Below are 11,272 nucleotides of genomic sequence, written 5' to 3' on the forward strand. Positions count from 1 at the left end.
ATGGGAAAGTCTGCTGTTAGGGACCTCTCTAAAGTATTCAAGAGCAACGGTGTCTCTCTGGAGACTAAGGTGCGCCTGATCCGGGCCATGGTCTTTGCAATCACTTGTTATGCATCAGAGAGGTGGACAATGTCTAGGGAAGACAGAAGGAGAATTGATGCCTTTAAGTTGTGGTGCCGGAGAAGAGTACTGAATGTACCATGGACTGCCAAGAAAACAAACAAATTCATCCTGGAGAGGATTAAACCAAGCAACTCCTTGGAGGCAAGGATTCTGGGGCTTCGTCTGACATACTTTGGGCATGTTGCCAGGAGGGACAGGTCCTTGGAGAGGGACATCATGCTTGGGAGGGTGGAGAGACGGCACAGGAGGGGAAGACCCTCTATGAGGTGGATTGATTCAGTGACTGGGGTAATCGGGATTGGTGTGTCAGAGGCAGTGTGATTGGCACAGGACAGAGCAGGGTTTAGGGCTGTTGTACACAGGATCGCTATGAGTCGCAAATGATTTGACGGCACATAACAACAACAACAACATATATGCTCCACAAAAATGATGCAATCTTGAACCACAGTCCATCATTACTCTTTAAGGAGACAGAAAAACCAAACAGTAACATTAAATGGAAAACAAATATTAGATAAACAAAGTACCACTATAGAAGACCAGAAAATGAGGTCTCACCTTTTCAATTTTAGCCATGACAGTCAAAGCACTATAGTACTAGGATGTCAAACACACTGACAAACAGAATCGACTTGAAAACCAATCAGTAAATCCATTCCTACGGACAACTGATTTTTGATAGAGGGCCAAAACCCATTAAATGAGGAAGAGGTAGGCTCCTTTACCAATGGTACAGCAGAAATAGACATTTATTTGCAGAAAATTGAAGTAAGATCCATACTTTATATCATGAGGATGTAATATTTACAAATAAACCTAATTAAAGACACAAGATTGAACACACACCCAAAAGTAAAATGGACAATTATAAAAATCATCAAAGAAAAAAAAATCAAATGAAAAAAATCAGTCTCTGACACAGAGTCAGAACTCACAGCCCATCCTCTCACAGGTTTTCAAAGCTGTACATTACATGGGACGAGACTGCTGACAGATTTAAACTTCCAGAAAGGAGTGGCCTACAGACAACAGCTATGGACTACCGGGATTCCCAGAAAACAAAATAAAACAAAACAAACCCAAAATTCAAACTCAGTTTATCCTTCAGCAGTTTTCTGAGGCTGTAAATCACATAGGAGGAGACTGCCCAGCTTTCTCTTTTGATGTTGCTGGTGGATTCAAACTGCTAGAGAGGCACAACCTTCGGGATAGCAGTGTGGCTCAGTAAGTACTACGCCACAACTAAGGAGTCTTAATTTACTCCATGAACAGACAACCAAACACAACCAAAGATGCACAAATAGCAAATCAGATGATTAAGACCTTCTGAAAAATAAGGTCCTGGAAGGGATCTTCTGAAAAGTATGTAAACTAAAAAACTTCTCCAAAAGTGTAAAAAGAAAGTCTATGTACTGGGGAGAAAAATGGCAATGGCATGGCCATGAAGGAACTAATCTCTAAAATCTAAAAAAAATGCAACACTTCCACAACCAAATAATCTAATCACAACAACAGGCAGAATTTATGAATAGACACTTCACCAAAGATGATACCAGACAGAAAACACACTTGAAAAAAATGCTCATGATCACTGTTACTATTGTTATATGCCGTCAAGTCACCTGCAACTCATAGTGATCTTATGTACAGAAGCTCTGAAGCATACCCTGTCCTGAAGCAAGTCTCTCTGATTACAAAACCCCCTACCCCCATTGCCCCATTTACTGTATCAATCCATCTCATCTGGGGTTTTCCTCTCCTGTGATGTCCCTCCACTCTTCCGAGCATGATGTCCTTCTTCATGGACAAGTCCCTCCTAGCCATGTCCCCAAACTATGTGAGACAGAGCTTCAAAATCCTTGCCTCATGGGAGAAACCAAGTTTCACCCTCTCTAAGAAAGACCTATTTATTTTCTTGGTGGTCCATGGTATGTTCAAGACTCTTCTCCAGCACCACAACTCAAAGGTGCTGATCCTTAATCATTCATTGTCCAGGTCTTTGATGTAATTGTGAAGACTATGGCCTGGATCAGGTGTACCTTAGTCTCTACACTGACATTGTTGCTTCTCAGTACTCTGAAGAGATCCCTGACATCAGATTTTCCCAAAACACAATTCGTCTTTTGATTTCCTGACTTGCTAGTGAGAGGAGTGTTGACTGCGGAGCTGAGGAAGATATAATTCTTTTTTTTTTTAAAATCAAAAGTTATGACTTTATTTTTAATTTCAATACACCAGAAAAAAAATTTTTAATGTTGTGAAGTAAGCACTTGAAAATAACAATTCCAATATTGCTGTGATTTGCTCTGTGAGGCTTGTATGAGTGGGTTTCTGTCTGAACATAAGTTCTGGGGTTTCTAAGAGGCTAAAGTTTCCCAGCAGCTTCCGAGGTAGAAGCAAGTAACCTCCTGCCAACCAAACATGGAAACTGACCTGACTAGGGAACACTATGAGATAGTTCCGTAGTCTTGATTTTACCCACTGGGAGAAAAGGACTCAAGGGCAGCCAAACATTGGAAAAATTGCAGGGTTTAAATATCAACATATGGATTAAATACCAATAGAAGTCAGACTCTTCAATCCTGACTTAAATGGTTTGCAAATGTGGCTTGACCTTGATTCATGGAACCTGTTTCTAGAATTTAACCAGTTGCTTCAGGAGACATTTTTACTACCATGTGGTTTGGATCCTCATTGTCCGCTAGGTCTAAAAGAAAAGCGTTGTTTCAAGACCTCCCCAAACCCACACACTGATATGCTCCCACTGCCCATTTCTTAAATGCTCCAAGAGTAAATCAGAAGGAGGGAAGGTGAGCAAAGAGCCTGGGGAGTTGTTTCTTTTACCCTTTTGTGAGCCCTTCATTTACAAATGTGTCTGATGATGAGGAAAGCAACCTGATGAAGCAACAGGATTGTGTAGCATCTTGCATGCTTGGCAAAGGTGGCCTAAAATGACTGCCAGGGAAGGCTTCTCCCAATGGGCCTGCACTGGTTTCTTCCTGGAGTCTGTAACAACTGATATTTAAGAAAGTGTTTTAATTGCACTGATACTTGTTTGGCTTAAGTACCAGGTATGAGCGCTAGATTCACAGGCAAAATGAGACCTAACACTACATCCTGATTGTCTGCACAAACCCAAGTATTGTTGCTTTACCAGCTCTCAATGTATGCTCACACTATAGGCCAAGACCTGTGGTACATCTCCAACACAATCTCATCCATACTGAAATGAATCTGAGGCACCAGGTCTTGCATATTTGAAACAAATAAAAAAGGGACAGAGAAGCAACTTTAAAAAGCTATAAGACAAATGACTCACAGTATTAACAGAGGCTCTCATAATCTATTACCTCCATAGTAAAATACCTATCATTGAAATGAAAATATTGGGAGTTATGCTCCCTTAAATTATTGGCAAGTTTTGGGATTTCTTTATAAAATTCTCACACAACTCTCCTTCTGACGATGAAAACTTGTCAGAGAAATAATAGAGGGCCCTTTGTATATATAAAGACACAGTTCCAAGGGCAAAGCTCTGGAAGGCTAGGTCTATTTGGTCATGTCTTGAGTCAGCTCATGATAAGAATCATATACCAAAATGGAAAATAAATGTCTTTAAATTGTGCTTGTTCCAGCCAACTCTGTTGTGTGATACACAGTTTTTGAGCAATCTGTTCTACCACAATAAAGATGGCAGCCTGACTATGTTGTCTCCTTCAGGTAATTCAGCAGTCTGGGAATGAAGCCAGACTTCGAGAATGTTCTACACCAGTATATTGACTCAAGTTGCTTTCTCTGTTCTCCAATTTGATCATGCAAACACAACTCATTGCACACCCTCCAGAGGATTTTCAGAGGCTGTAAACTGTGTGGGAGAAGGCTGTCTATCTTTCTCTCTCCGAGCTAAGGGTGGATTCGAACCACGAGAGGTGCCATCTCTGGGGGAGCAGCAACTGTAATTCTTAACAACCTCAATCTCTTCTTCATCTATCATGGTGCTGCCAATTGGCCCAGTGGTAAGAATCATTGTCTTCTGGATGTTGAGCTTCAATCCATATTGAAGATGACAGTCCTTGAGCTTCTGCAACAAGCGCTTCAGGCCCTCCTCAGTTTCAGCAAGTAAGATTGTGTAATCTGCATAACACAGGTTGTTGATGAGTCTTCCTCCAGTCCTGATGCCACATTCTTCCTCATAAGCCAAGCCTCCTAAATGATCTGTTCTGCATATAGATTGAAAAGGTAAGGAGACAGGACACATCCCTGACACACTCCTTTCCCCAGTTTTGGACCATACAATGTTTCCCTGCTCTGTTCTGAAGACTGCTTTTGCTGAGTATAGGTTTTGCATAAGCACAATCAAGTATTCTGGGATTCCCATTCTTCTCAAAGTTAGCCACAATTTGTTGTGTTCCACACAGTCAAATGCCTTTGCATAGTCAATGAAACAAAGACAGACATTCCTCTGGTACTCTTTGCTTTTTGCCAAGATCCATCTGACATTGGCAATAATGTCTAGTGCCACAATCTCTTTTAAACCTAGCTTACATTTCTGGTAGTTCTCTGTTGATGTACTAATCCAGTCATATTTGGGTAATCTTCAGCAGGATTTTGCTTGCATGTGATATTAGTGATATTGTTTGATAATTTCCACACTCTATTGGGTCCCATTTTGGAATGGAAATACATATGAATCTGTTATTTTTGATGAACCTTGTCCTATCCTGCACCATCCTCACAATCTCTGATCTGCTGGAACTCATTGTTACAGTCACTATGTCAATCCATCTTGTTGAGGGTTTTCCTCTCTTTCATTGACCTTTCTCAGCATGATGTTGTTAGTTATTGTTGTTGTGTTCTGTCAAGTTGAACCCACCCACAGATGACCCTCAAGCAGGTTTTCAGCATCAGTAAACTGCATGGAAGGAGAATACTCATCTTTCTCCTGCAGAGTACCTGGCAGATTCACACCTTTATGTTGGCACTTCAATTCCTTACCATTGAGCCACCAGAACTCCCTCCTGACCTGTTAGAAATTCATAAATCTACACAACAATGAAATACCTTCTAATCCCAGCCAAAACAGTAAAATTCAGTAAGACAGAGAACAACAAAATCTAGTAAGAGGGTAGAGAGACTGGAACTCACATACACTGCTGGTGGGACTATAAAATGGTATAATCACTGTGGAAAACAGTAAAGAACATCCTCACAAAGTTGGAAATAGAAGCAACAATTTAATTCAGTAATCTCACTAATAGATATATACCTTAAATTAAGAGAGCCAAGATATGAGTAGATATATGGGTGATCTCCTCACATAAGATTTGCTGCCTCCTTCAAAAAGTTTTTTTAAAATTACACTCAGCTAATCAACTGTTGTGTGCCATCAAGTTGGAACTGACTCAGAGCTGATTCTCCTGCAAGTTTCAGCTATCAACTGAGATAATTGAAAGCAGTTGTCTCTGAAGAGGTCAAAATTGGAGGACAGGAAGATGCATTCTTTACAACTATGTGAGTATATAATGATAACTATACTAAAGCAGAATCAATGCCTTGAACTGTGGTGTTAACAAAGACTATTGAATATACTATCAGCTGTCAAAATATGAATCTGTCGGCCTGGTTTCCTGTTAAGATGGTGTCCCCCGCGGCAGCGCAGGCCGGGAAGCTGGTGCAAAGCTTGGCTCTGCGGCTGCGGCTGCTGGCGGCCGGGTCTCAGGGTATGCAGTGTCCTTTCTGAAACCCAGCTAGAGTTAAAGGATCAGCCAGAAGGTAGTAATGAACAGGGCAATTCAAGTCACCTCACGAAGATGGCTGAACCTGCAGGAATACCAGAGCAAGAAGCTGATGTCGGACAACGGAGTGAAGGTGCAGAGATTCTTTGTGGCAGACACTGCGGATGAGGCTCTCGAGGCAGCGAAGAAACTAAATGCAAAATAAATTGTTTTAAAAGCGCAGATCTTAGCTGGAGGAAGAGGAAAAGGTATCTTCAACAGCGGACTGAAAGGTGGCGTTCATTTAACAAAAGACCCTAAAGTTGTAGAAGTACTGGCTAAACAGATGATTGGGTATAATCTAGCAACGAAACAAACTCCAAAAGGAGGTGTGAAGATTAACAAGGTGATGGTGGCCGAAGCCCTGGACATTTCCAGAGAAACCTACCTGGCCATTCTGATGGATCGGTCCTGCAATGGCCCTGTCCTGGTGGGCAGTCCCCAAGGCGGTGTTGACATCGAAGAGGTGGCAGCTTCTTCTCCAGAACTCATTTTTAAGGAGAAAATTGACATTTTTGAAGGTATACAGGACAGCCAAGCTCAACGAATGGCAGAAAATCTAGGCTTCCGTGGGTCTTTGAAAAATCAGGCTGCAGATCAAATTAAGAAGCTGTATAATCTCTTCCTGAAAATTGAAGCAACTCAGGTGGAAGTGAATCCCTTTGGTGAAACTCCAGAAGGACAAGTTGTCTGTTTTGATGCCAAGATTAATTTTGATGACAACGCAGAATTCCATCAAAAGGACATATTTGCCATGGATGACAAGTCAGAGAATGAGCCCATTGAAAATGAAGCTGCCAGATATGATCTGAAATACATAGGATTGGACGGGAACATCGCTTGCTTTGTGAATGGTGCTGGGTTTGCCATGGCAACTTGTGACATCATTTTCCTGAATGGTGGGAAGCCAGCCAACTTCTTGGATCTTGGTGGTAGAGTAAAGGAAGCCCAAGTGTATCAAGCTTTTAAACTGCTCACAGCTGATCCTAAGGTTGAAGCCATCCTCGTCAATATTTTTGGTGGAATTGTGAACTGTGCCATCATTGCCAATGGCATCATCTGAGCTTGCCAGGAGCTAGAACTCAAGGTGCTCTTGGTGGCCTGACTTGAAGGAACCAATGTCCAGGAGGCCCAGACCTTACTCAACAACAGTGGACTCCCCATTACTTCAGCCAGCGACCTGGAGGATGCAGCCAAGAAGGCCATGGCCAGTGTGGCAAAGAAGTGAGGCCTAAGGGCAAGAAGTCCATTTTTCCCATACAAAGATAGTTCTGCCATCACTGTGAAGAAAACGGTTATTCCATTGGGGGAAGAAAGGGGCTGGGGAAAACAAGAATCACTGTGTGAAATATCTTTGAAGTGTCTTTTTTTTTTTTTTTGCCTGTGCTATCTAGGCAGCCTAAATATGATTTCAATTGTAATCTCTATCACCACTATGTCCTGAATTCTCTGTCATGGGGAGCCTGCCCAGTACACAGAGTTTTGCTGACATTAGGGAGAAGTCTATATGGAGAAATATATATATAAAATTTTAAATCAATCCCAGGTGCATTTACAAGAATTTCTGTGGACATTAGTCCACATAATAAAATTCACAAACCATTAAAATCTCAGGCAATATTATGTTGAATGTGGCAACCCCCAAAAGCTAAGTCATTGAAACAAACAGCTGTCAAGCACTACAGTTTGTATAAGTTTCTAATTTTAACACATGTTTGCAAAACTTAGTATTATTCCAAAATTGTTTGGGTTTGTGGAAGATCTGCATTAATATCCCATACACGTCTTCTTTTGCCATTTGCCTTAATATTGAGTATATTGTTTACCTCACACAAAAAATAAAGCCAGATGCCTTATGTGTGATTTTGGACTAGAAAATGCCATTTTACATAAAGATCGGTAACACTGTGAATTTCATGCAAATCTTTGTGATTAAGTCACTTTGAGATACTAAAGATGAAGTTGCACTGTGTCTCAGTGTCTTCTCGCACCACCTCACCTTCCACCCACCTGTGCTACAAAGAGAGGAAAATACTAATTGAGAGAATGTGGCTTTGACTAATGTCCATTGCAATGGTGGGGAAGAATCAAAACTAGATTTCTATTTCCGTTTGCTAAATTTTTTTATCTGTGCACAAATTTAAATAAAATTTTATGTTTTTAAAGTTCTAAAAAAAAAAGAATCTGTCTTGAAGAAAGTACAACCAGAGTGCATGAATGAATGAAAAAAATCTTTGTGTAAACCTTCACTAAAAGAAAAGTGAAATATAATAAAAAAATAGATGATGTGAAAAATTGCATGCAAGGATTTATTCAGAAATTACAACTTCCAAGGGCAGTGAAACTGCCCACCAAGTCTTTGGATGGTACAGATAGTTAAGCACTTGACCACTAGCTGGAAAGTCCTGCTATCTTACAAGGCAAATTCTACAGAGTGGCTCGACTCTGCACCCCAGAGTCCCCGTAACTAGGAATCAACTCAACAACAATCAACAGCAAAGCTTCAAAAGAGGACAGGACCTCTCTAGTGTGAGTCTTCTAGACCACATGACAGTGCTGTTCTGCCTTAGAGGCTGCAATCATCCAGCCTATGACACTCAGAATCCCCCATTCCAAGGTACGTAGCAGATGTGGAACATTTCCCTGTTAGTAGGCATGGCCAAGGCTCTACAGCCAGCAGGCGAGGATGCTCTCAAGCTCTTACCGGCTGTGATGATGCCTTTAGTGCTTTGTCTCACACTGGAAGGTCTTACAATCGCAGACAAGCCTGGAAAGGAGAATGACAAGGACATCCCACTGTTATTGCAGGCCCAAAGCCAGAATTCTCTCAGTTACCCAGTGAGGCCATTTTGTCTCTCTCCTGTTATCAAAGTGCCAGTGACAAGGGCATCAGGACCAAGAACTCTGACCAAAAATGCTCTAGGCCTCCTCTCAGACTCACCCTTAAAGGCCATCTCACGATTTTAAGCCTTTTTAAGTCTGCTGGTTCTGAGTTTCAAGATGGAAACAAATAAAAAGCACATTTTTGTCTCTAAGAAACACTTTCACTCTAAAAACATGCACATAGGATTCCTCTATGAAGGGCAACAAGTGTCTCATGTCCTCAACAAGGTGTGGACATCATGCTTGTAAAGAGAGTACATTAAAACCAAAACAGCTGACAACACATCTAAGACAGATCAATCTTCAGCAGAGGCGCCTGGTTGCCAAACATCTACTCTGAAAATCTGAGGCTGGTCTATGAGCTGACAAAGGGAGTTGGGCTACATACTGCCCTTGATGCCTGGCTGTGGTTCAGTACTCAACACCATTACAATAACTTCATTTAGTCCAGAGGTCTGCACCCTAGCAGGGCTCAATAAATTTTAACGGGAGGAAAAGAGGCAAATTTACTTATCTGAGAGGGGAGGCAGCATAACTGTTTCTTTACTGACTGATCTCATAAATCATCTTTAACTTCTCAAAAGGAAGTAAGTTTATGCTGAGAAGATTCAGATTTCTGGATAAACCTGGAGATAAGGCTATGGAAATGGACCATGTCAGAGTGTCCCTGCTGAATGCAGTATGTGCTACATCCACCTGGTGCTGGTGGATGAAAGCTGTGTCCTCAATATTACAAAAACAGTGAAAGTGCAACCAAGCTCCTTTCTTCTCAGATCACCACGAAGAATACAAGTCTTTTAAGTAACGTCTGGGAGTTATGTTCTTCAAATGAAAAGAAACACAAAATTCTCACATTTGACTGTGATTTAGGACCCAGGAATTTAAAATTAGAAGCATTTCGAACAAATAAAAATTTAGATTTGGAAAAATTCTGGCTAGTAGTGTTTTCTTCTTCGAGGAAATCCCTTGATCTCATGAGGCAGGAAGGAATAAATGTGGATCCCAGTGCTCAGTTCAGCATGCATCTATGGCTGGAAAGTTCAAGTACGTACCTAGTCGTACCACCTGTGCACAATCAGGGTCATTGGCAAGTTGGAATAAAGTTTCTTCTACATCTCGGTTTTTTCCAGGAGGGTCTATAATATGATTTATTTGTTGCTGTAAGGTTTTGGGTAATGCCATTAGCTGAGTGAACTGTCCTTCAGGACTTTTATCTAGCTGGAGGGAGAAAAAAAAAGACATGTATGGAAAATGCTTTGTATTTTATAAATATTCAAAGACAGTAACATCTCTATGCAAGCACATAAACATAGATGTCCCCACAGCCTGGACTCTGTGGCCTGCTAAGGAGATGCACTCTCTCTTCTTTCTGAAGCTGATGACTTGGGATCCTCAGTCACTTAAAACAAGCAAACAAACAAAACTCCAAGTGTCTTTCTGTAGCATTGTATTTCTACATGAGAAAAGAACAGATGCTTCTTTAAAGGATTAATTTCCGACAGTTAAAATATCTTTTTGTCTTAAATCCTGAAGTTAAAAGAACTAGGGCTGAGCCGACCTGCACTGACATCTCATCAAAACCACACACTTACATTATTATTCACATCATAAAGATGAGGAAGTTGAGAAGCCTGCCCAGGATCACAGTCAATGAAACAGAATGGCATTTACTTTTGTGTCTCTTACTTGTGGGGACTTTTATACACCATGTTGTGTGCCAAACTATAAGAATAATTTGATGACAAAGACTACTCTTTCAGTTTTTAATCCCATGGTCAAAGGAAGTGCTTAAAAATGTTAGCTGAGTACGAGAATAGGTAAAGGAATCGATCTCAATTGTCATTATTTGTTAAACATGAGTAAGCTGCAACATGGTTTCTGATGACATCAAGGTAAATTCAGAAATAAAAGTATATACAATTAAACATCAGATTCTAGAAACTTTTGAGTCAAAAGTAAGCTGCTGCATGGAAGCCAGAAACTGGCTTTCCTAACTACCAGTCTAAATATGCTTTCCTACTTGGAAGTATATTTAAAAAAATCTGTAAACATTAAACACGCTGAGCTGAGAACTGGTAATGTTGCCCTCAGAACCTTATTAAGTTCTTTTCCAGAAATGATTTTGTTTTGTACTTTTTTCAACAAATATTTAGCTTTTCACTTTAAGAGAACAGTAAGGAAAAACCAGATATTTTAAATTCAGATTTTACAGATAAGAGGAATGTATTTTTAGAAATTTATTTTATCTTAATATTTTTTGTGCATGTACCATCAAACCAGATCTAACTGTTACAGGAAGAGATTGCCCTTCCTTCTTCAGCAGAGCATCTGGTGGATTAGAACCACGCACTTCTGGGATTGCAGTGCTGCTTCTTTGGCTAGGTCACCAGAGCTCCCTACTAGGCCACCAGAGTTGTTCCCTGAGATGAATATTCTTAAAAATTTTTTCATAAAAAAAAAATTCATTCAATGAATTTTACTGATGTCTA

At 40.6% G+C, this 11,272-nt stretch overlaps 1 protein-coding gene and 1 pseudogene across 1 annotated transcript in view; one reads left to right on the top strand and one right to left on the bottom strand.

The window, feature by feature from the left end:
• The window catches only part of LOC102871944 (mitochondrial translocator assembly and maintenance protein 41 homolog), a 152,373-nt gene that overhangs the window by 50,356 nt on the left and 90,745 nt on the right, over positions 1-11,272 (bottom strand). Inside the window, exons 6-7 of the mRNA XM_006895366.1 lie at positions 9,836-10,001; positions 8,605-8,667 (exon numbers count right to left, since the gene is read on the bottom strand). Of these exons, the coding sequence (XP_006895428.1) occupies positions 8,605-8,667; positions 9,836-10,001 (229 nt within the window). The remainder of the gene's footprint in view (positions 1-8,604; positions 8,668-9,835; positions 10,002-11,272) is intronic.
• LOC102871535 lies at positions 5,762-7,128 on the top strand (annotated as a pseudogene).

The sequence above is a fragment of the Elephantulus edwardii genome, unplaced genomic scaffold (genome assembly GCF_000299155.1).
Source record: "Elephantulus edwardii isolate Elephantulus edwardi_28Jun2011 unplaced genomic scaffold, EleEdw1.0 scaffold00166, whole genome shotgun sequence".
NCBI classification, from domain to species: domain Eukaryota; kingdom Metazoa; phylum Chordata; class Mammalia; order Macroscelidea; family Macroscelididae; genus Elephantulus; species Elephantulus edwardii.